At 49.2% G+C, this 25,061-nt stretch overlaps 1 protein-coding gene across 5 annotated transcripts in view; it reads right to left on the bottom strand.

The window, feature by feature from the left end:
- Positions 1 to 24: 24 nt before the first annotated feature.
- The window catches only part of LOC120830412 (rho guanine nucleotide exchange factor 28), a 34,176-nt gene continuing 9,139 nt past the window's right edge, over positions 25 to 25,061 (bottom strand). The window contains exons 9-39 of one of the 5 annotated variants that reach the window (XM_040195044.2): positions 23,789 to 23,829; positions 23,185 to 23,266; positions 16,489 to 16,610; positions 16,032 to 16,408; positions 15,222 to 15,381; positions 14,843 to 14,954; positions 13,598 to 13,640; positions 12,803 to 12,892; positions 12,157 to 12,280; positions 11,311 to 11,455; positions 11,021 to 11,076; positions 9,794 to 9,851; positions 9,138 to 9,261; positions 8,542 to 8,672; positions 7,613 to 7,753; positions 7,223 to 7,473; positions 7,024 to 7,149; positions 6,827 to 6,944; positions 6,230 to 6,484; positions 6,070 to 6,146; positions 5,808 to 5,986; positions 5,602 to 5,699; positions 5,330 to 5,518; positions 4,644 to 4,775; positions 4,420 to 4,553; positions 4,282 to 4,329; positions 4,123 to 4,203; positions 3,839 to 4,003; positions 1,442 to 1,693; positions 1,045 to 1,357; positions 25 to 944 (exon numbers count right to left, since the gene is read on the bottom strand). In XM_040195044.2, coding sequence (XP_040050978.2) covers positions 757 to 944; positions 1,045 to 1,357; positions 1,442 to 1,693; positions 3,839 to 4,003; positions 4,123 to 4,203; positions 4,282 to 4,329; positions 4,420 to 4,553; positions 4,644 to 4,775; positions 5,330 to 5,518; positions 5,602 to 5,699; positions 5,808 to 5,986; positions 6,070 to 6,146; positions 6,230 to 6,484; positions 6,827 to 6,944; positions 7,024 to 7,149; positions 7,223 to 7,473; positions 7,613 to 7,753; positions 8,542 to 8,672; positions 9,138 to 9,261; positions 9,794 to 9,851; positions 11,021 to 11,076; positions 11,311 to 11,455; positions 12,157 to 12,280; positions 12,803 to 12,892; positions 13,598 to 13,640; positions 14,843 to 14,954; positions 15,222 to 15,381; positions 16,032 to 16,408; positions 16,489 to 16,610; positions 23,185 to 23,266; positions 23,789 to 23,829 — 4,412 coding nt within the window. In that variant the 3' untranslated portion in view covers positions 25 to 756. Of the gene's footprint in view, positions 945 to 1,044; positions 1,358 to 1,441; positions 1,694 to 3,838; positions 4,004 to 4,122; positions 4,204 to 4,281; positions 4,330 to 4,419; positions 4,554 to 4,643; positions 4,776 to 5,329; positions 5,519 to 5,601; positions 5,700 to 5,807; positions 5,987 to 6,069; positions 6,147 to 6,229; positions 6,485 to 6,826; positions 6,945 to 7,023; positions 7,150 to 7,222; positions 7,474 to 7,612; positions 7,754 to 8,541; positions 8,673 to 9,137; positions 9,262 to 9,793; positions 9,852 to 11,020; positions 11,077 to 11,310; positions 11,456 to 12,156; positions 12,281 to 12,802; positions 12,893 to 13,597; positions 13,641 to 14,842; positions 14,955 to 15,221; positions 15,382 to 16,031; positions 16,427 to 16,488; positions 16,611 to 20,333; positions 20,636 to 23,184; positions 23,267 to 23,788; positions 23,830 to 25,061 lie in introns of those variants that run through there. The other 4 variants (XM_078087023.1, XM_078087024.1, XM_040195046.2 and 1 more) reach the window with 4 other exon arrangements.

Genomic DNA, 25,061 nt, shown 5'->3' with positions numbered 1-25,061 from the left:
GCAAAATACACAGAAACACAGATGTTTGCTGCGATAGTTTTTTATAGACAGCACAACATTAATACAAGGCAAATCTGATTATAGAGATTATAACAAAAAGATGATGAACGTCGACGGTGCGCAAAGCAAATTACACACAATAAATTATCAGAAAAGAAAGGAAAACACACAGCAATTATTTTCCACAAATCACTTAAAGCATCAGACAGCACGTTTTTGGCACTTGAGGGAATGAAATAATAATAATGACAATAATAATAGAAATATAAGTTCTTCTTCCACGATACTGTGCATAGGTAGCTTTTCCATAAAACTGTAGATATATTTAATCTTCATAAAACAACGTCAGTATACTGGTAATGTCTTTTAGATGCTTACAATCCCTTATAAATATTATCAAAGATCACATGAGAGGTAACAGCACTGTGCACATCAGGGGAAGGGCTCCATTGGCTTTCCAAATAACGGTTTCCTTTTAAGTGCTCATGGTAAAAATACTGATAACCCTGCTGTGGGTTCCGGTGTTCGGGGTACGGATGCACCGCTGCCATCAAACAAGTGCAAAGGAAGCTGAAAAGAATCAGTGGGCATACAAAAAACATGCGTGTTAAAGCTAAAGTTATCGGTCCGCAAAAAGGCACAGCGGTTTCAATAGGCAGGAGGAGGACGATTAATGGCCACCACATACGCTGATAAAGGCACACATATTTCCGTGTACTCCCTCGTTTCAAACACACACAGATCCGCCGCAGGCTCTCAGAGATAAACAATGTTCTCCTCGCATCCCTCCTCCCCATTCTCTCCTTCCAGAGAGAGGTAGGCGTGGGGGGGGAGGAGGGGCATGAGAGATGGAGACGTGGAGTAGCCATCCGCATAGAGTCTGTGTCCGGTGACCTCTGAACTCCAGGGATCCGGGGAGCGCCTCTCCATCGGCACGCTGAAGTCTGCCAAGAGGGAGAACAACATGGTGTGTGGGGAGAGCTGATGTTACCGAGCAGCACACTGTATGCAGAATGGGGTGGGGGGGGGCATCAGCGCACTTACCGCTGTGGGTCACGTGCTGCTGGGTGCTGACCCTGCCGCTGAGGGGCCGGGGGCACGTGGGACCATCCGCAGGCGGCTTGCCGTGCGCCTGGCTCAGCAGGGTGTTGAGGCTGTTGTACAGGCTGGCGCTGAGGCCCAGGTTGGCGGCGCAGTTCTTGCCTGACGCGGCAGAGAGCAGATGCTGCTGCTGGTTGTCGCCAGCGGGGCGGCGGCGGGGGGGGTGACTCTGCTGGAGGCATGCGAGCACGGTGGCCTCGTTCTCGTACACACAAAGGTTGCCGTCTAGGCTGCCCGAGCGGCTGTGGCCGGACACCTGGGACATCAAAACGATACACGTTTGTGTGTGTAATTCCTCAGCTTCCATTCATTCGCGTACCTTCTCCTTCTCTTCCTTCACCTTGTGCCCATCCAGCGGTATGGTCATGGGCAGGCTGCTCTGGCGGTGGTGTCTCCAGCGCTGCAGCAGCCTCTGCTGGGCCTCGATCTTCTCCTTCTCCCTTTCCACGCTCCTCTGGCCCGCTTTCAGTCGCTCCAGGTTCTGCTGGTACTCCAGCAGCTGAGCCTCCAGCTCCTCGCGCTCGCAGCGCAGCCGCTCGGCCTCTAGGAGGCACCGGTGCTCCCGCTGCTCCAGCACACTCTCCTGCTCGCACTGGGGACATTGTTCACATGAAGCTTATCCTTTATCTCCTGTCGTTAGAGCCATCAGTGCAACTTTATATTCTTGTTAGATATGCAGGGTTAATGGATCAACCCAAACAACTTATTTGAGGGTTCATTTTATTATGTGTGATTGATTACGGTTGGTTCCTGCTTGCACGCGATGTTTGTGTTTTCCCTACTATTGTTGTTCTATCTTGTAGGAAGGGAGGTATCGTGGGGGGGGGGGGGGTCCTGGTCAACTTAGTGCTTTATACATTTGATCATATCTAAAAATACATATTATTACAGGCTATCATGATTTTATTTCTATTTTTTGTACTTTGTAGTTATTAATCTGCCTGACTTTTATTTCCCTACCTCTTTCACTTCTGCACACGTTAATTTCATGTCCTAATGCTCTTATAAATCTCTTAAGCCTCTCCAGCTGATTCAGAATGCTGCAGCACGTGTATTAACAAGAACTAAGAAAAGGGATCATATCACTCCTGTATTAACTTCTCTGCACTGGCTCCCTGTTAAATCAAGAATAGATTTTAAGGTACTTCTCCTCACCTACAAGGCACTTGCTGGTGAGGCACCGTTGTATCTTCAAGAGCTTGTAACACCGTATTGCCCTACAAGGCAACTGCGCTCCATAGATGCTGGGTTACTTGTTGTTCCTATGGTTTTAAAAAGTAGGCTGGGGGCCAGAGCCTTCAGTTATCAAGCTCCTCTTTTGTGGAACCAGGTTCCACTTTCAGTCCGGGGGGCAGATTCGGTCAGCTCTTTTAAAGTAAAACTTAAAACGTTCCTCTTTGATTCTGCCTATAGTTAGGGCTGGCTCAGGTTAGTCCGGACCAGCCCTTAGTTAAGCTGCTATAGGCTTAGAATGCCGGGGGAATTCTTAGGACACACCGAGCTCCTCTCTCACGCTCTCTTTCTACCATAATTCAAGTTTTATTAATGCACATGACTAATTCAGCTTCTTTCCGGGAGTTTTTTTTGTGCTTTCGCCCCTATCAGGTCTCCATAGATCGTGGTTCCTTCGGGACCCTGGTCCTGACACCTACCGTGGCCATGCTGACGCCTGCTGCTGCCATCATCATCATCATCATCATCATCATTATTTTAGATATTAATCATATTACTTTACTCATAAACCGACATTACCCTCTCCTAAAATCTCTGTGCTCTCCCTCCCCACAGGATTCTGTGGATGGTGGTTCTATCTGATGGTGGTTGCCTCTGCAGTGGTCCTGCTGTGCGCCTGGCTTACTACTCACAATTACTTGAATCATTTCTGTCATAGGAATTGCATGTATTATACATTGTTCATTCTGTACACATGGCATCCATTGTAGTCTGTCCATCCCGGGAGTGGGATCCCTCCTCTGACAATCTCCCTAAGGTTTCTTCCCTTTTTTCCCTCTTGTAAGGGTTTTTTCATTTTTTGGGGAGTTTTTCCTGTGCCGATGGTGGGTTTCGGGGCAGAGGATGTCGTATGTGTACAGACTGTAAAGCCCTCTGAGGCAAATTTGTAATTTGCGATTCTGGGCTATACAAAATAAAATGACTTGACTTGACTGAAGCTACATGCACAAGTGTAAAAAACAATAAAAACTATTAGACAATAAAGGAAGGTTCTATACAAATGTTAATACTTTCTTAGTAATACTAAGGAGAGCGTAATAAACTGAGCTGGTCAAGGCCTTTAAAAAGTCACACCTTAATGTCTCCTACTCATATCAAAGAAAAAATGCAAATTGTGATGTGACTGTGTGAGAGTGTGAGAAAGAACAGCAGGGTTCTTGTTCAATTATAATCCTGTTTTTAGATTCTCACAGAGTAAACCCGACAGAAATGTTGTATTGTAGTTGTGTTGCAGATATTTGGAAAAGTAGCGGTATAAGTAAAAAGCAATAACTCCCAGCTGTGGTTAAAGGGAAAAGGTAGTTAGAACATCCAAGCAGCACAAACCAACGATCTGTAAACCCATCTCAGGTCATAGGTCTTCTCTTTTTACACCGTCTCACTGTTTCTATTAGTTAATTACTTAGTCGACGCTCTACCTGCGCCAGCTTGAATTTGGATGTGAAATCTACAAGCAGAGGCAGAATAAGTGGGACAAATGTGAGTGTGTCGGCACGAGGCCTACCTGTCGTTTGTCTCTGGCCAGACACTCTTTGTCCCAACGCTGCTGCACCTGTTTGAGCTTCACGTGGAGTTTCTGCACCTCATCCACCTCCTCTTTCTTCCTCTCTAAACCCCTCTTCTCTACTTCCTCTTTCTTCTTATCGACACTCTTCTGCTTCTCCTGCTCCTGGATGACAACGGAAACCCTGTCGTCATTTCAAAAAAGAGGCTCCTCCTAAAAAAACTCACTGATATGCGTGTGGTAAAGAAAATATCATTTTGGTATGAATATCATTTGATCGATACCAGATGGAGCTGAGGTCTTTCTCCCTCCAGGAGGAGGAGCTTCTGGACTTCATAGCAGCTGTCCTGGACGGTCACGGCAGCCTGCCAGCACAGAGAGGAGACACGTGATCAGCCTGCAGACACTCACCCCGTGCATCCAGCGCATGGGACCTTCCTCACCTGCAGACTGTAGAGGAGCTGAGTCAGATTCTGAACGCTCTCTGCCACCTACAGAAAGGCTGTGTTATTACAGGGAAAGTCACAATGCAGGTTTAACTGATCATTGCTCGTTGGGGGGGGGGGGCGCGGCGGTTTAACCTTCAACAGCGTCCCTTTGGCGTCTCCTCTACTCAGCTCTACAGCCGGGCTCCACAGTGCGCCGTCCAGCCCCGCCAGCTCGCCGTCTGACCCGGGAGAGGCGGAGCTTATGCTGAGAGTGCTCAGGTAATCCGCTGTGGCAACGAGAAGCAAACGTCACGCCGACGTTCACCTGCATCGGTGAAGACCGAGCGGTGCCGCGTGGGCGTCCCAAAATGACTCACGCTCAGATGGAGACTCGTGCACGCTGCTCCCCCGGCTGTTGTAGCCGCAGCACTCTGGTCCTTGGGCCGGGTAGCCGGCACTCTTTACGGTAAGGCCGTCCCGACTCTGCAGGACGGAGATCAGGTTCTCCGCTGCGGAAGGAGCAAAACCTGTGAGAGTGTTCTGGCAGGTTTCATTTTCACATGAACACAAACCTACAGTTTATTAAAACAAATAAATCTGTTTTTGAGCTTCTCTCATTTGATTAAAAGTCATGCATGCCCTCACAAGAGTTTTGTCTTATCTTGTCTCTTTTGGCCACCTGAAAAATGTCATATTCAGAGAATTGTTGTCCTAAGCTCCACCTTCTTGTAAAAAAAGGATGGCATCGGCAAAAATGTCGAACAAGCCTTTAAAACACCAATTCACAAATGGATAGGTAACGTCACAGTGACGATATCCGCCTCTTTTATCCGAGCTAAGGCCTGAACTCCAAAATACATAAATGGGTTGGAAGTAATCGATGCTATTTGTGTAACATGGAAGCCATGCCGCTGATCTTAAACACACAATAAGGCAGGATACTTTACAAGGAGCAGGCCAATGTTTAGACAATTAGAAGGCCTGTATTAAATTAAATGATCGTTTTAACAAGTCGTTACCGAGGTTCATTCACATCAACAGGGGCCAGGGGCAACGCTCTCACCTTCCCTGAGCGCCGCAATGAGCAGTGCCGAGGCCTGTCGCGGCGTCTCGGCGTCGGGGTCCGCCAGCACCAGGTGGCGGTGTGGAACGGGTTCTGGAGAGCGGAGGGTGAACTCCGTGAGCTCGGCATAGAGCTGTAACTTCTCCTCCAGGCTGTTGCAAATTAGCTGGTCTTGACCCGACAGCATCTCTGCACACAGCAAACACTGGCATCAGGACCCGGGGAGGGTGGTGGGTCTCCCGGGGGACGGTGGACAGGGGAAATGTTCTCACCTTGGAACTTGGAGATCTTCTGAACTCTGAGCTCTGCCACTCGCCTGGACTCCTCAATCTCGGCAGTTCGCTCCTCCTCCTCCTCTTCCTCGGGACAACTGCCGGGCAGAACAGTAGGTTAGGTGACACACTAACCTAAATGAACTAGGCGTGCACACACGCAGACTCACTAAGAAGAAGCCCTGACAAACACTGTGGACACACACCTCTCCACAGCCTGTCGTATGTGTCTCATCCACGCGTTCCTCTCGTCTCGGGTGTTGGTGTGGACTTCATACATCTCCGGTCCCACCGAGGAGGCAGAGATGAGGAACATCCCTCTCTCCTCGTTGGCTACTTCTCGAACAATGAGCTTTTGCAAAGGTATTACAGGTGGCTTCTGGTCCTGAAACAAGAAGCAGATTAAACCGGTGTGGATGATTTATAGGATGGGGAAATATGAGTGGTTTGATTGCGAAGACTTCTTACCACCGCAGCAAACACGAAGCGTTGATCCTTCTCTTGTAGGAACACCAGAACGTCAGTGAGCAGGAGAGCCAGAGTGTCTGAAAAGGGAAGACAACAGACGTTTGGATTGGAGCTCGGTTCAACTCAAAAGATCCTGCGGTCCAGACGGCGTGCCGCTCACCTTTCAGCCGTCCCGTGGCGGTTTTCCAGTAGACCAGCCCTTTATACTGCAGAACCCTGTGCTGGCTGTGCAGGTCCTGTTTGCGGAACACCTTGTCGTTCTTTAGCTTGGCGAAGCTCTTGTTCTCCAGCCGCACCAGCACTTCCTGAAGCTCCTGACACCTCTCGTGCCTATTCACCGTCAGGTCCACTGCGGCAATGATGTTGCGGATCTGGGCTAGAGCCCTGGACAGGTCAGCGTGTTCCTGACTTTCCTCTGTAGAGGGGAAAGGCGAGGGGCATTCAAGGCTACACAGGTTCATAAAGAAATACCCGCCCGCTGCTTACAAATAAAGTCTACGGGGCTTGATTCTCTTTAGTTAGCTAATTGGTAATTGCTTTCAAACATCCAGCAAAATGAAATTGCCAGTCTCCATTTGCAAAAGCATATTTTATGTAAGTACTTTGTTTAGCTCAGGAGATGATCTCTTTCTTTAGTTAATACAATCTCTAGTTGCGCTGTGGTACTTTCCATCCCAAATATTTAAACGAAAACAGAAAATATGGCCAAAATATGAACATTTTACACTACGAAAAGATGTTCAGAGAGCTGACGTACCCCGGGTGTAATGTAGTATCCTCTCCAGCAGCACCGGGTACTTGGTAATGCGCTGAGTGACCAGCAGGATGAACTCTGGCACCTCTCTCCGCCTCACCAGAGTGTTGTTGCTCTGTTGCTGTGAAGAGAACGAGTCCCTGGTCAAACACAGACATTCTACTGGGAAGCGCTTAAGAGGTCTGGAAGCAGGTGCCTACTTTGACAAAGTTTTGCAGTTTTTTGTTCTGCTGCTGCAGCTCTTTGAAGACATTGACGGCCTCGGTGTGATGGCTGCAGAACTCTCCGTACACCTGCTTCATCTCCTCGGCGTATTCGTCTGAGAACTGAGCGAGAGGCGCCGTGAGCGGGCGAACGGATACATTATCCGCTTGTGTGCGGGAAACCGTCCCAACCGACCTGCTGGAGCAGAATGTCTCCAATCTGATGGATGAGGTAATCGCCGGGCGTGTCGGTGTGGGCGGCGGCCTGCCGGCGCTCCAGCAGCGCTCCGAAGAGGTTCTTGTGAAAGAGCAGCAGGGGGTCCAGGCAGGGGAAGATTCGAGCCACGCAGTCCCAGTCGAGCTGCAGCTCCTCCAGCATGCCTCTCCGGAACACCCCCGACATGACTGTCAGGGTCTGGATGTGGTGCAGCTCCGTCTGCATCAGCTCTAAGTGGGAGGGGCCAGAATAGTGGATGGAGGGATCACAAAAAGGCAAATCGTTGTCCTGTGATCCTTTGGCTCCACCCGCTGAGGTTTGACTCAGTAAACACGGCGCACTAAGCTACATTCAGAGGAATCGTCCCACCGTAAATGACTTCCTGCCGTTTGATGGTGTGCCTGTCGTGCTGCCGGCAGAACTCTGGGCTGACCGCCAGACTCCAGGACTCCACCTCCAGGCCCAGCTCCTCAGCGGACAGGCCGCTCATCAAGGGAGCGTCCACGCCATCTGTGTGGGACAGAAACGGTGCACCACGTCTTTCTCCTTTCGAAATCTATCTCTCTCCAGCCTGTCCAGAAGCGATGTCGCTCAACTTCTTTTCTGGCACTAAACCTCACGTACACTCTTTGGGATGTGGTGGAACGGGTGATTCGCAGCATAGACGTGCAACCGACCAATTTGTCAATCACGTCAACATGGACCAAGATCTCTGAGGAGAGTTTTTGACACCTTGTTGAAAGTATGCCACAAAGAATAAAGACAGTTCTGAAGGCAAAGGGGGTCCAACGTTTCATTAGCGAGGTGTACCTAATAAAGTGGCCCGTGAGTACATAAATCTGAACTTCCCGCCAGCAAGATTCAGATTTGATTGGAAGATTGTACCAATTGAGTTTAAAGCACTAAAAAGGTGGATTTAGATCAGGCTCCCATGGTTGCACTTTGGAAATGACTTTTTGACTTTTATCCAAGAAAATTAAGCTATCTTTCAAATCCCTTCTAAAAACACACGTTTATAATATGGCACATTTTAATCTGAAAATGTTATTTTATGTTATGTTGTTTGTTCATCTTACTTCAAAATGTGGCTTGTAGTCTTTTGTTGCAGGTGGACTAGCATGCACCAGTGTTGGAGAGACAGTTAGAGGATATTCTTTATGCTTTCTTTTGTTTTTTTAAATAAATGATGTACAGCCTTTGGCTGAGTGAACCACAAACTCATAGCATGTGGCCACTACTGCATTATCATTATTAACTCAATGTTGACGAAACGCGTAGCAAGCTGCTCTTTTTCTCACCCGGTGTGGCGGTCGGCAGCTCGTTGGATGTTGGAGTCGCCGTGGCCGGCGATCCCTCATCAGCCAGCGCGCCGTTAGTCCAAGCCGTGACGGCGCCCTCCCCGCCCAGCCCCCCCGCGTCGCTCAGCCGCCTGCAGGGACAAAGTGAGTTTGTTAGGAGGTGTTTTCGTGAACATTCATTGCTTATGAATTACCACAAGGGTACAATCCAACCTCCCAAGCCAATGCTTACTGTTACATGCACACATAGACGCGCAACACAATTACTTTCTTTTTCATTCTTTCCTTTTCTTTTGGTGCATATGTTTGTGATTTGGTAAAATATTTGAATAGTATATAGGTGGAGGCTTTTTCCTTCTTCCTGCTTCTTCCCTCCTCCTTCCTGCATGTATTCATTTGTTTCTATATTGTTTGTTTATTTTGTATTGTTTGAATTATGCAAAGAAAAAAAAGGAAGAAATGACAACGAGCGTTTGCATTGAGCTACAGTCACATCCACGTCGGCATTTGAGAACCGGTCTGGACTACGTCTGTTCAGTGTTTCCACTGGAATGATGTATTTAGAAGCACCTGAGGGATGCATTTATACATCCTACCTGCTGTCTATGGAGACGGAGAAGCTTTTGGACAGAGGGCCTGCGGTCTCTCTCTTCTCCCTGGTCGTCGTGGGCAGTGAAGCAGAGGAGCAGAATGTGGACGGAGAGTTGTCTTTCACAGAGTCTGGGGACAACAGAGGAAGAGGGAAGAGGAATTAGTCACACTTTCTCCTTCCACAGATGAATAATCCGTGCTGTCCCTTGGCTGATGTCGTCCCAGAGAGCGGTGACCCCATGAAGCTGTGAGGACGCTTTCATTGTTCAGGACACTTGTTGCCGTAATGCACGCTGAGCGTGTTTGACCTCGACATCCTCGTCGGACATCAAACACTCGGACGGTACCGAGCTTCACGTCAGGGAAATAAAAGCTCCCCTCAGTGCGAGGTAGGCAACTCGAGTTCAGCGCCTACGCACACACACACACACACACAGACACACACACACAATCCAGACCAGAGCCCCCCACTGAGACGGATTAAAATGTAACTTTTTTTCCAGGGAAAGAACAACATGCACAGGGGAGAGTGGGGAGGGGATCCTTACATGACAGCAGGGGAAACAAGGGAGGACAGGTGAAAACTTAATCAAAGACCAAGGGAGGACACACACTATGGGAAGGGGGGAGGAGAGGGGGCACGCTGTAATATTTGACTCACTGTGTGGGAGAGACATGGTCTTGGTTTTCAGCAGCAACGCATTCCTCTCCTGCGGCTTCTGAGGAGACACATAATCACATCACTGCGAGCCACGCGAACAACGTGAAGCAGGGCGACCATTTCACTCAACACCGACTGGTGCACAAACAATAAGACCACCCTTGTCACGCGCGTTGTTACCCGGCGCCGGTTTGACGTCTTCAAACACATTCCGCGAGTTCCTTTGTCACCACTGGTGGAATTTAAGTCTTCCTGTTGTACCCGCTTCCCTTTCAGCCTGTCGCTGATTTATGTATTTTGGTTGGCCTTTATGAGAGTGCACAGGCGAGTGTGTCATGGAACACGGGGAAGGGCGGCGGGGAGGAGCTGAGCGGCACGCGCCTCAGGCCGCTGGGCCCACAGGTCTGCAGATCCTGCGTGAACTTATTGGTTTCAGAGTCTGAATAGCTTGAGAGTGGCAGATGTTTGGCTCAGGGAGCCAGTGGAGCTTTTCTCCACCGGTGGTCAAGGACGTTCACAGACTGTTCTGGTGACATCGACCCCAAGACACAAAGAGAAATAAAAAAGCGGATTTCTTTCTTTGCCTACATGCCAATGGTTCACGTATGATTTGAATTATTTAAAGAATTCGCTTGGCCAATGTTTTGCCGGAACGGGAATGCGCTCTTTTGTTTCCGACGCCCCTTTATTCCAAAATACAGTCATCTAGTAAACAGGTTCTCCAGGGATGTTAAGCAGTATCGGCCGAACATTTTCAGTATTCTAACTTTGAGTCCTTAGTGTGATTCAAGCACCAATTGAGCCAGACCCAACAACACCCATTATTATGGTCATCATATCTAGAGGACTGGTCGCCTGCGATTGGCTGGCGACCAGTCCAGGGTGAACCCCGTCTCTCGCCCGTCTCTCGCCCGAAGTTGGCTGGGATGGACTCCAGCCCCCCCGCGACCCTGTGTGCAGGATAAGCGGTTTGACGATGGATGGATATCTATAGCATTATTTTGTTAGTCTCCAAACACAATATGAGATAAGCAGTTTTCCTCCTCAGCCACAGAAGACCTTATGGAGTAAAGCTATAGAATACAGGAATAACTGATGGTGGCCCTTAAATGGTGGAGAAAGACTTTCCCATAAGATAGACATTCTTAAAATGGTCTTAAAAAGATACTACATTGTATTTGGGTTGGTGGTGGTTTGACATGAGGAGTGTGTGATGTTGGTGTTTACCTTGCCACAGGCTGCCACAGACTCTCGACAGTTTTTGTGCACATTGAGGAAACAGTCTATGGACAAAAACAAATGAAATCCCAGTGATTCACCAAATGATTGGTATCGAACCAAACAACAACATTTCTGTAATCGGTGTCTCTACGTGGATGCTTAGCAGCCCTCCTCCTTTCCCAATTGCAGGATAAGAGCGAGGCGGCACGTGTAAAGAGCTTTTACACAAACCCTAAAACAAGTTCTGCCACTACGGAACATAAACACAGCGACTGCGATGACAGGACGACACTCACTGGAGCACTGCAGCAGCTCCTTCCCAGAAACAGACCTGTCGCAGCCCACACAGAGAGCGGCACTGGGGGGGGACGCCGAGACAAACTGGTGTCCGTTAGTGGCGCCCGCCTTCTCCTTCCCTTCTTTTGCCTCTTTCCCCTTCACCTGAAACACAGGTGGGCAACATTTACAGGCGCACTCATTCGGCCCGCGTGCACCGCAGTGGAAACAGCAAGATTGTGAGCAGGCACAAAGAGGCCCGACCGGGTCCTCCTGCTGCTCAAACACACCTGCTAAAGTGGAGTTGGTCACGGATGAGGGGGCCCCCCGAGTGAGGCCTCGTGTTTACCTTGTGAAAGTCCAATGGGACGGCTGCTGTTGTGGTGCTTCATCCTCGGGGGGGGTCCTCTGTGCGTGTGCGATAGAGCCGTGTTTATTTTCTCATCGAACTCGTGAACTTGAAGTGCATGTTTTGTTCCGTGACACTCGGTGTGCTTTGTTCTGCTGCACATGCGTGCATGCATGTTCTTGAACACACGCGCACATGTTTGATGAGCTTGTACTACGGAATGTGTTTTGGTTCCTCTCGCTGTGTTCGTGTGTGCGTGTGGGGCGGGGGGGGGGGTCTGCACGTTATGTAAGAGGATATTTTCACTGCGTCCCGTTGCTAAGACCGGAGGAGAGGGGAATTTCTTTTTCCTCCCTCTCCAAATAAAGGCACCGCATCGCAGACAACGGGCTCCTCAGCGCAGGAATTCGGACCGAGCCTGAGTGGCCGAGGTGGTAAAGCTTTCACTGGGGGAGCTCCTTCCAGCCTCCTCACAGCACACATTTCAAACATGCAGCGATGGGGCATCTTAGCTCACCTTGGTCTTGTTGCGAGTGCTGGACATCCTGCTCTTGAGGAAGCTGAATGTCCGGCTGACTTTGTACTTCTCCGACTCAACCTTGGAGGGGATTATGTACTTGTCCCACTCCTCGTCCTCAATCCTGTTTCAGCATGAACACGTCTGTCAGCGGCCTTCACGGTGCACCATGTAACGTTCCAGTACTTCTCATACACTAAGAGCTGGATAATCAGGTACATTGGTGTCATGCTGAAATTAACTATTGTCCAGACGGTCTTCCAGGAACCCTGGTCCACACACTATTTCTCTCAACAACATGCTTGGCATGCTTGGAAGTCACTATGGACTCTAGGGGATGCTATTTTTAGGCCAACCGTGGCAAGATGCAATTGATAATGTGTCAGCTATTTGCAGCAACTTATGCTTCGACCATCAAGCATTCGAGATGAGGAGGCGACAGAAGTTAAAGAAGAGGAACATGCACATCAAAGATGCTGTGACCGGCAGTAACAAAAAGAAAAGATTGCATACAACTGCAGAAAAAGAACCTGTGTGGTTAATGGATGAGTCGGGGAATGGGTGGTTTTTTTTCCCCGGGGCGGGGCGGTTAGAGTGAGTTAAGCCACACATGCATGGCTGCGAGGCCGCTCTGGAGAACACATACTCTTTGAGGAACTCTGTGAGGGTTAGGTGTTGGAGCGATGCACTGCTCTCCTCCTCCGCTGACTGGGCCCGCTTACGGAAACCCAAACGCCTGCGTGGACACGACACACCTCAGACCGGCTTGTAACGTTTCCATGGATGTGAATATCAATGTGTGGCATTTAAGGTTACTGGGTTTAATCTAGACAACAACAGGTGTATTGTCATATTGAGGCGACGACCACATTTTGATGGATCCTGATACTTTGACATATTAGTTAGTAAGTCTCATAAGGCTGGTGTTGTGAATACTGAGATATAACATTATCATACAATAATGCAATGATGTACTTATATGTACTGATAATTGCCTCATGTGATCATCTAAAAATGTTCCCTCAACATCAAGCGATGCATGGTTATCATGTGAGCAGGCGAAATATGTACGAGGCGGCCACGTGAAATGAATAACAAAATGAGGGTGGACTGTGGGATTTTATGAGATGAAAACAAATGGAGGCAAAACGTGAAGATGTTCCACAGGGTGAGATCGTAAAGCCAATGTTAATTCAGTGAGCCTGTTAAAAATGAATCACCAAAACATATATTACAACACGCTACAATTTCTGTATCACATCTAGAAGATGGACTAAGATGTATCCAAGGTATCAAGTGCAGCACAGTCTGAATGTTTATTATTTGGAGGTTGCAATCACAGCATGTTGTGTCCTCGGCCTTGTAGAACCACACCTTCTACACTGGAGACCCAAGAAGGTGCAATTGATCCAGAAAAAAAAATTATTTGAGGTGTTTTTACCTCTTTTCTTTGGTGGTCTCAGTCAGGCTGAATGCTCTCTGCTCTGTAAAGAACAAAAAGTAACAGTGAAAGGCAGATGAGTTCAGTCGAAAAATATTTGTTCAGTGTGTTCAAAACCACCCTGAAGGAAATGGGCGAAACAGCAAAATCCTAAAAACATCACACAACAGTTTGGCTCCCGAGAGAAAACCAAAAGGAAAACCAGGAGGACAACAACAAATGTGCTCCTCCTCCAGAAGATCCAAAAGACGTACACAGAGAGCATTTGTCCAAAGCCTCGGGAAATATATGTATATAAATGAAGAAGCAGTCTTAAAGATCCAGACGTGTAATATAGTCATATCATTTAAATGAGGGGACTTTTGAAGACGTCATGCTTTGGAAAAAAGTCTGCTATTGATTTTTCAGCATTTCTCAGAATTAGGAATCTAAATAATGAATCTGCCCCCCCCTCGCGCCCCAGACCGCGGTTTTCGCATTGCATATTCCAAAAAACTAAATCCTACCACAAATTAAGGTCTGCACGATGGGGTCTCAATGACAAACATTTCTGCAAAGAAATGTGTGAAATCAATAGAAACTTCAGGCGAATCAATTGGAAACAAAATATGCAGCAATCTCCAATCTGAACTAAGGATCAAAAATGCCAATTCTAGAGGGTATTCACCTCTAAAAACTACAATCTTCTGATTATTTGGAAGCCTCGAACGTCGCACTAGGATTAGATTTTCAGCCTCTTAGGTTCACGACGGGTTACCAACTGGGACCTATGGACTACAACAACTATGGCAATTTTGAACTACTCGGATGCTTATTTTCTTCATCTCTCCAGGACGTTGGAGATACGATTACTCAGTGGCAGCAGTTTTTTAAACTACAGGTGCTTTACACTTCCTCGGGCCGGAGGCCCACTGGGCTGGGGAGCCTTGATTGACATGCGGAGAGATGCGCCGGCGGCTTCCAGCTGTTCCTGTGCTCACTGACGGGGTTGAGACGAGAGAGGGGGTTTAGAGAGCGATGGCGCAGGGAGCGGCCACTGCTGCAGAACGCACCACTTGGACGGGGGCGGAGCCTGAACGCCGCACAGCAGAGCCGACGCTAAACGCGCACACATACTTCACAGAGGGCCGGTTGATTTACGACACCTGTCTGCCACTGACACATGTGGCCGTTCAGCTGGCTCCCGGGGGAACACACAAGGTCGCGGGGCAAAAACTGGGGGGGGTGGGGTCAAAGTTTACTCACCTTCTGCCTGGTCGGCGATGGTGGTGTCTCGATTCAGCAGCGGGCGCGACGGCTTGGCCTTGGGGGAGGAAAAAGAGTAGGAGCGCAGGCGGACCTCGGCTTCCTCAGGGCTCTGGGTGGAGGAAGCGGATCAGAAGGAAACGGATCAGGCAGAGCGGAAAGTTCACAGGTTCAATTCTGGGAGCAGGAAACTCAACCTTTCTGTCTTTGAGTCCACATTATGTGTTTGCAGCAACGTGCTTTACTTTTAGTTTAGGGTTATTAGTGTTTTAATGTGCTTGTAGGTGCACTAACTAAGTCTTGACACAATAGCAAAGGTTTAACTGATGTATGGATGAGAGAACGACACGACAGAGAAACATGTCAATTGAAGGTGTACCTTGGGGGGGGAGTGCAGGCGGTTAAAGTCTGGTGACGCCTCAAAAGAGTCCCTCTCTTCTCTGGAGCTGGATCGCGGGATGGACTGCTTCTTCACAGACGACGAGGGGTAGGAGTGTCCCAATATGTCTTCCTCTCCACTATCCCCCTCCAGGCTAGGACTGTTGCAAACACACAAGGGTTGGGAACAAACCGATTCCTTTCAAAAACACCTTCGTTTGATGGAATGGAGGACTTACATCATTTGTCTATTCATTCTGGACTACAGAAGAGAAATGCTTTTAAAACGGCACAACACCACCGCGAACGATGACCTCGTTGAAAGACACATCATTGAATTAACACCCCTCTAAAAAAAAAGTCCACTTCCCTGGTGAGCAGTTGCATTGGCTGATAGTTTGTACAGCTGTTCCTGATAAAGTGGCCCCCGAGTGTACAGGCTAACACGTTGCATCTTTCTGCCTTTTCGTGCTAATGAAGAGGATCCTGCATCTCTAAGGAAACTGGGAGGAATGTCCAACGACCTCAACGCACAAACAGCTCAATTGTGCGCGGGCTTCCTGCCACCTTCTCTGACTACACATACGAAATGTCAACAAAATGCTCTCGCTGACTATGTGTGACTGACACAAGTTTATAAATCGGTGCACTGACTTTATTACTACTCCCCCAAACGTCCCCATGGTCACAACGCGGCGTGTTTATTCACCCACTTCAAGGTGTAAAAACTCAACCGAGTCGTGAGGGCGTCATGTTAAAGGCTCTGCAGTTAAATACTTTTCTTACATAGTTAACAGTTATAGCGTCCTACCTCAGGCCCTGGCTCGCCTCGGTCAAGCTGTATCCTCTGCGGTTCAAAGCAGGAGAAACTGGCAGGCAAGGACGCCTCTGCCCTCCCTCGTACAATCGGAAGGCGGACACCAGGGGGGAGGAAGGAAAAGACGGGTGGGACGTGAAGGTAGAGGGGGGAGACGTGCGACAGGAAGGCTCCTTGCGAATCTCAGGGCCTCGGATCCCCTTCTCCCCGCCGCGGGGTGAGGGCGGGTGGCGGTCCTGGGCATGGTTCCTCGAGGCGGGGGGAGTCGTGGAGAAGGAGCACGGGCGGCCAAGACTGGGCGCAGGGCTCACCTCGTCTTCCTCCTCCTCCTCCTCCCCCGGAGACCGGTATTTAATATCAGCGCCGTCCACCTGGAACATGAGCAGAGTCTTTTCATCACTAAATGTTAGATAACCTACTTATTGAGAAGCACTCACGGCGGCGGTCTCACCTGGTCCACCAGCATGGCGTTGGCAAACACTCGGCCTTTGCCGTGGATCATCGCTGAGAGTCGGACAGCAGCAGCCAGCGTCGGAGACTGGGCCTGGCTCTCCCGTGTGGACTGGGTTTGTCCTTCAAAAAAGGGAGGGTGCCACACACAAAGAGAAAGAGAGCGAGAGAGACATTTTTCAACATTATATTTGGTTTCCACGGCAACATCAAATAACACCTAACAAACACCGGAAGTGACATCGACGTCCCGGGCGGTTGCACGTCATTGTTCAGGAGCAAGAGTCCCTTACGATTGTTTGTCTGAACGGGACAAACACACGCGCACGTGAAGGAGCGAGCGTGGAGCAGCGAGCGCGGCGTGTGTGCGCGCGCCTCCCCACCCTGCCTCCGATAAGCCGGCTGAGTGGAAACTCTCAGAGAGCACAGAGTGGCATGGAGGGGGAACCCCTTCCAGCACAGTAGAGTCCCTGTGAGCAGAGGCCTGGTGCCGCTGAACACACACACACACACACACACACACACACACACAGTGGCAGGCTGTTCTGCACTAAACACAACTTCTCCACAAACACAAAGTTTTCCAGGATATAAAAAACAGCTGCGGGTCAGCACAAACACAGAGAGGCAACGCGCTCGGAGCCACTACAACAACCTTTGATGGGACGGTTGTAAAGAAACATTACTTCACCACTTAAACAGTGAAACAATCTGTGGACGGGTCACAATGAACACACGATACAGTATACGTGCACACAGCTGAAACACTGCACGTCTGTGCACTGTATAAAATACGGACTTGGCCTCTGGGACCTCCGCCATAGGTTTACCTTTGAGGCCCCGGTCTTCACCATCTTGGCCGTGACGCCGCCTAGAGACCATTGTTTTTGTTAAAATGATATGAAAATGTTCCGACGAATGAAGCCAATGCGGAAGTGGCATTTAATCTACCGGCTTACTTACTGGCTTCAGGACAGCAGTCCACAAACCAACGGGGGATGTCACAATCACTGCATATCCACTTCTGATACAAAGTGTGTGATTTCATACATGACAACTGACATGCTTACACAGCTTCAAGTGGCCATTCGATGAATTCCTTCATACCGAGCACCGAGAAGAGAATAACCAGGTACTACTGCACGCAATCTGCCCATTTGAATGCTTCTAAGCTTCAAAGTGGGAGGAAGAACTAGTGAAAACGATGGTTTGGTATTCCATGGATCACAAATGCAAAGCCAGCAACAAAAAAGGTGTTTTAACAGCGGGAACAATTTGAACACCTACGTTTCCATGACAACTGGACAAGCTCCGCCTGTTGATGGAGATGACGCCATGTGAAGGGTCAAGAACAGCGGAATACTTTTCCTACCTGGCTGCTCATGAACAGCAGACAGAAAATGACCTCACCAAATTACAAGGAAACTGACGCGGTGCAATACCGGGAAGAAGTGGTAGCGCAGCGCTTGTCACACAAACCAGAGGAGGCCACCTCATTAGCGCCGTGGCAGTGTTATGTTCTCAGGGACCGTTTCACCTCACGCTTCAAACAACGCCACGGTGCAGAAACATGTCTTTGGCATTGTACTCCACATAAACTCATTCAGCAGATATTGAACCGATGGCAAAGCCGCGGTTCTGGCATCTATTCCCAGCGCCGCAGATCAGAGGCGATCGTAGCAGAGTAAATTAGCTGCGCTTCCTGCAGGCGGTGAGTGCCATAAAACTGAGAGCCAAAAAGAGTCAAGAAGACATTGATGAGGACGCCAGATGAGTCCGGCTCCATCCACGAATAATGCAAAGAGCCAAAAAAGTCCAACCACCCCACGTCCATCCTGGAGTCATCTGCAGAGCCTCAAGGTGTAGTTACTATAAGTAGTCGCTGTTCACCAAACATCTGGATCCTCTCAGTTCCACATGAAAACATCATACTGTACACGAGCTGTACGACAGGCCATCTCCACCGAAGTCGAGTGGGACTGGGACGAGGGCAGGCTATGGACCCGGGTCAAGCCGCTTTTTGAAAGCAGACACCGTTGCACTTGAACCCACTAAAGGAAGCTGACGGCCTAATAGTCAGGCTTCTGGGTTCGGGTCCAAAGCCACAGCTGGCCCCCCCCGGAGGTCCCAATCGCTCACGCACCTCTGATCCATAAACATGGCCTCGGTGAGCATTGCTGTACATCCCTGTTTAACATTAGTTAACTGGAGGGAATAACAAAGGAGCGAGGAGCTCGTCTTTCTAACAGGTTGGTCAAATCAATCTTTCTCGCAGGGGGAGGCCGTCTTTATAGCTGGGTCGCCATTTTCAGAGGGGGTTCTGAGGAATGCGGGGCAGCTGAGCGTTGGACCCGCATGTCCGTGAGCGATAGAGCCGACGCTATACAGTAGCTCGCAGAGGGAAAGGAGAGAGAACCAGACAAAGGCAGCAGTCAGGGGCCAGGTTTCCAGACCAGGGCAGTTAAACACAGAGAGTGACCCTTCAACCCCGCGTGCACCCCACGGGAGAGGCAGATCCAGGGAGGCAGGATGGAGCGTGGGGGAGGCGGGCTGTCACAAGGGCTCTTTTCTCAAGGTTTCACTCCCTTTCTCAGGCGCTAGTCCGCTAAAAACAACAGCAACTAAAATTTCAAGATGTTGGCTTGTTTATTATGAGTACAAGGGGGGTTATTATACGTTTTATGATGTAAGTCCCCTTTTTAAGCACCGCACCAAACTACTGTCACTCCAGAGAGAGCTGGAATTGAAATTTGAAATTGGGTGCAGAGAGAAATAACAAGCTGAGTGTAAAGGAACCAAAACAAAGAGCTATTATTACCTTGAAGCAGGCGAGAGCTCATTATTTTTGGATCGAGGGCCGTTAGGAATCGTTAAAACAACTGTCCACCAGAGTCCACAAACCCAGACTCTGAGTCATGACACCTGCGGTCCCACGAAGTCCAAGCACCACACAGTCCAAGCACCACACAGTCCAAGCACCACACAGCGCGCTCCCTGTCGCGTTTACGTTTCAGGGCTTCACCTTCAGGTGAGAAGATTCCCGGAGAGGTCAACTCAAATGGAAAAACCTGTGGCTTTCCAACACCTGAAATCACATTTGGCCAGTGCATCGTCCCACCCAGTATAGAATATACCCCCCGGCCAGCACAGAAAGCACCGTGTAAAAGGAGCAGATGTCGGTACTTCGGATAATCTGGCGGAGGTTCCCGGTTAAACGAGTCGGGCCATGACCCATGGCGGTAACTTGATCTTCCTGTCTCCCCAACGGCCCCTTTCACGAACGCAATAAACTGTTAGAACCATTCCCATTTAATCCGGCCCCATTCTGATGATCCGCCTCAGCTCTCACATGACGAGGCAAGAAAAAGACTTGGATGCAGAGACCTCACCTCTGATGGCACGTCGCTGGCAATCAGTGGCAAGGATTAAGCACAGGGCCTCCACATTCGCCTTTTTCGTCAATCCCCCGAGGACACAGCTCCTTGCACGGGTCCATTCACATACACACACCGCGGTGGCGGCCGCGGACCCTCAAGGGCCCCGGAAATCGCTCAATCAGCTTCAAGAGGACGTCTGACATTCCCCAACATACTGTCACATATCAGGTTACATCACTGGCAGACTCCGGGCTGGGGCCCAGGGTCCGGAGCGCCGATGTGTAATGGGAACAGTCTAATTTTAGCGGCATTGTTCCCTGGCGAGCATATATGCCATCTGTAACGTGATGTGTGGAGAAAAGGGGGCACCGAACGGACGTAAAAGCTGAACGTTATTTGACCATCTGGAGGTGAAAGGGCGACTGATGAGGACGGCCGAGTCGGGAGCAGAAAAAAACATCACTGTTACCTTTTTTGCCTGTTTTCTTGCGCATCCTCATCTTGGGAAAGGAGGGCCAGGAGTAGTTGAACGGAGAGTCCGAGTCAGAATCCATGATTTAGGAACCTTCGAGGAGCTCCTCCGGGCGGGTGATGAATATAGCAGCAACTCACTCTTGGTCCATTTCCCAGCAGCTCGACGTAGCTGCGCTCGCTCTCCTTTCTGTCTCCGGAGCCCCGCTGTAGACGCTCTGACAGTTCAGGAGCGAGCCAGCATGTTCCCCTTCGTCTGCCCCCCCCCCCCCCCCCCCCAGAGTCCTCCCCTTCCCCCCTCGACAACCCCGCACCGACTGTACGACCGAGCCGGGGGAGTTCTCTCTCTCTGTCTGCCCCTTTCTTTTCCAACTGCTCCCCTCAAATGGGCGCCGGACCTCTTGGGTCCCTTAAGTCTTTCTCTTCCACACAACACACAGAGGGGGGAGGAGGGAGATCAACACACGCTGACAGGAGCAGGGGTGGGGGGGGGGGGGGGGGGGTGTACCGACTGCTGGAAAGAGTGACCGAAAGAGGGAGAGAGAGAGACTCAAGTCAAACATGGGAGTGACTTCACGGTCTGCGGCGAAGACACACACGGGGGCAGACAGCGCATCGGAGGGGGGGGGGGGGGGGGGGGTCATTAACCCCGGCCAGGTTGTGCCGAGCCGCACACTGCACACACTGTGCCAACGAGGAGAGCCCTGCTCTCTGTCCATGCCAAAGACAAAGCTCAGGGCTCAGGGGGGGAAGGAAGCGCGTGTTGGTTGTAGTTGTGGGGGGGTGGGAAAGGGGCATTGGGGTTTGGGGGGGGGGGGGGGGTATGCCAGGTCAGCAGTCTCTCCATGGAGACAGCTCTTCTTCCCCACCGCTTTTTGTCGCCCCCCTCCTCACTGGAAGGAGTGCTGTGCCCCGTTTGCAGCAGCAGTCAGTGTGCAGCTAGAGGTGGTAAAAGTGACAAAAGTGAGTTTTAAGAGACCAACCACACAATGGCCGCGTGGAGAGACGCCAAACGTGGCTTTTTATAAACGCGCACAAATGAAGGAATGTGGTTTAAGGAAAAGGAAGAGCAGAATAAGGGATGAGAGGGGTTTTGTAGGCAGTATATATACGTATATATATGGGTGAAAGGGGGGAGGGGGTAGTAGGTACACTGAGACTATAGAAAGTAGTGAGAGAGTGTGAGAGGGTGTGTGTGTGCATGGGGAGGGGGTGTTGGCACTGTACTGGTGAGCATTAATGCTGCCTTTGTGGGTGTCTGTGTGAGGTTTTAATCCCTTTTTTCCGTTCTCCCATTAGATCCCTCGGCTTGGGGTCTTAGCCTCTTGTTAGAGTTCCCGGCGTTCTGCTCGCTGTCTGTTGTCACGCGGCCAAACTATCCATATCATAAACCCCTTTCTCTCGCTCTGGTATCACTCACAAAGACCTTCGCTACCCCGTCCCAGGGGATCTCTACAAGCTTCTGGAAAACTGCATTCAGCCAAACTGTTTTCGTTTTTTACTTCCCTATTTGCCCCCTTCAGATCAGCCTTCCCCACTCGCTCTCCCGCCTCAAACACACACAAAACACCAACCTCCATGCTCGCTGTCCTCCGTGGAGAGCAGAAGGGGGACACGAGTATGGGGGGAAGTGTGGTATTTCCACATTAGGAGGGCACAAGTGAGGGACAGAACTTAGATTTTACTCTTAAAAAGGCTTAAACCATCACACTGGCATTGAAAAGCCACTGCAACCTGCTTTGCCTCTAATGTATTTAATTGCGGTCCCACCGTATGAATTGGAGAGAGGAAAGAGCTGACATCGAGAGATGATGGGGGGCGGGTGCATGACAGCTACGCTTGAAATTCCTCATCCCTTGCTGAAGCTCTGGCTACAGAAGCCACGTCTGTCTATCCGATGACGCATTAGCTCTGTGATAATAACAGGAACTGGAATCGCACGACATGCTTCACTTCTTTGTTAAAAAAAATTAAATAAATAGACACCTGCCGGTCACTCGTTATGCCCGACAGCTTGGGAATGTCTAATGAGGAGTTGAAATTCCTCAGAGGTTCAAAATAAGCATTGTAATCCCAGAAGAATAACATGTATAAGGCCTTAATCATCCTGAGTCAGGGCACTAAGGGGAAACAGGATTCAAGTTACCACTATTATTTGTCCCAGCCACAAAAAAGTGTTTGAAGGGGACCGGTCGGGCTGAGAGGCAAGTGATCTTCAAAGACCAGAAAATTAAATAAATTCTCAACCAGCCAACACACACACACACACACACACGCACAGTCCAACATGGCTAAACCGTACATCATGGAAAACGACACCAGCCGCAGGAAGTTCAGATTGCAGACGTCCAGTGCCAAGTGTTATAAAAGCCTGAAGACCGCAGCATTCTTACGCCATGGCCTCGGTCTGCGGCGATACGAGACAATTATTAAACCGCGGGATGTTCCCGCTCTCCGAGCCTTCCCCGGATCAGAGCGAGGCCACCTTCGGGCCGCCGAGTCAGGAGTCATTTGTGTCGCGGCCGGCAGGAGCGGGATGAGTCAGGACCGCTCTCTGCACGGAGCTTTACCAGGACCTCTGGTACAACCACTGTGAACACATTTTAGAGAGTGGGGAGAAGCTGATATGTGGTCTGCGAGGACGGTCGAGACTCGGGGTTCCAGGTTTTTTTCTGTAGTAATAATTGGAAGCCACTTGTGAATATAATGCACCTAAAACAACATGGATTGGTCTCAGTGTGCGTACACACATGATCTACACCGCGTTACGACTCGATTGAAAATCTAAAAACAGGAGGGCAACGTTCTGAGAACATGACCTGGCTGCCGTTCAAAGAGACATATCTTACCAGAGTCAAACAGCGACGGGTCGTCCTTCTCCTCATCCTCGTCCTCTTCGTTTAGACAAAACATCAGCGGCTCCTCGCGGTCCTGAGGAAACAAGAGGACCGTTCACCGATAATAGGGCGCACATTTCCACAGCTAGACATCACTGCAAAAAAACTAGAGTGGACCTACGTACAAAAACACAAGCGTGTGGCTCGTGCCTAGCTGTGTGACAGGGCCAGGTGGCCATCTGCATTGCATAAAGCAGGTCCTATTGGACGACCAGGATTATGCACACACGCCTCTAAGAACACACTTGAGCGCTCACAAAGTGGGGCATTTCAGCACGAGGTGCCAACTCCAACACCTAAACAATAAGCGTGGAACAATGTGAAGCATTGAGGGGCCACTGGCTGATGCAGATGCTCACAGGGGTGAATGGAGCCGTGGCAGTTTTTAGAGCTGGAAATGAGATATCAAGGGTTATCCATTTTCGCTAAATAGTTTAAAGTGCACACACTTGATGTGGAACGTTTTGGGGAAAGAGAGATCAGTATGTTGAAACTATATTCTGCTCACTTTTATGGGAAGGGAAACTCCATTACTGTCCTCATTGGTAATACTCACAGTTTCCCCCAGAGCTGCTCTATTGATATCCGAATGCAATGCTGAAAGAAAGAAAAACACCATTGAATTAGACTTAAGAGCCTCAAGAAGGCACAGATTTTATTTATTCTATTTTCTTTTTACATAACCTGAGGAGTGTTTAATGTGTGGTTTGGATCTCCACTGGTGACACTTAACTACCACATGCATTCCAGATCAAAGGACAAACAAGGTAGGACAGAGTGTTTGGGTGGTGAGATCCGAAGCCTGGGGGGTCACATAAAAATATATAAGATGGCGTATAAATGAGGGAGAGGGAAGTGGCAGCGCCCCATAAAGGACGTACAGGCTGGGAGGGAAGCCAACAGCAATAATGGAGAAAGGAGAAGACCTGCGAGTCAAGAGACTTATGAAAAACAGAATGGGACCTTGCAAGCTACACACATGACAATTTACTGACACGTGAGTATGAATGAACAACAAGATCACTTATGGATGATGCTGTGAATATGCGTATTATTGGATCATCGTCCACTATCTGCTGATACCGACCCTATTTTATATATTGTTTTGATCCTCAGTAATATCTCATTACTTGTAATTACATTTGTAATTATTAAAAAAAAGACCAAACACAACCTAAACACCATCCAAAGGTGAACCAATGCAATTTCATTAATGGTTATGCTAATTCAGTATTTTATACAGATACATATACAATATAAACAGATGCTTAAATGTTTAAACCCAGGCCTACTTACTAGTCTACTCCCTACTGGATCTCTATTTCCAGACCTTAAAAGAAGACACACGCAGTTTTGTGGATATTGAGGTGTGAACTGCACTGGCTACCTGTGAGCTTTAGAATTGATTTTAAGATTTTACTGCTTGTTTTTAAGGCTCTGAACAATCTCGCTCCTGCCTACATCAGTGAGCTCTTGAGCCCGCATGGGTCTGAGTGCCGCCTGAGATCTTCGGGCAGGGCCCCGTTAACAGTGCCATGTTTGGGTGACGGGGCCTTTGCAGTCAGGGCCCCTAAATTGTGGAAGTCCCTTCCCTGCAAACTGTGAAATTCAGTGTCCTCTTTTACATCTCTTCTAAAGACTTGCTTTTGCCAGATGGCTTATTTATATATTTGACAAATTTTAACTTATTTTTTATAAACTGCTTTTATAAACTGTATTTTGTACAACTCGTGTGCGTATTGCTAAGCACTTTGTAACTGTTTGGAAAGGTGCTGTATAAATAAAAGTTTAAAAATGAGTATTATTATAAACCAATTGGCCATTAAAGT

The sequence above is a fragment of the Gasterosteus aculeatus genome, chromosome 13 (assembly GCF_964276395.1).
Source record: "Gasterosteus aculeatus chromosome 13, fGasAcu3.hap1.1, whole genome shotgun sequence".
Classification (NCBI taxonomy): domain Eukaryota; kingdom Metazoa; phylum Chordata; class Actinopteri; order Perciformes; family Gasterosteidae; genus Gasterosteus; species Gasterosteus aculeatus.
This window is presented reverse-complemented; position numbering and strand designations above follow the sequence as displayed.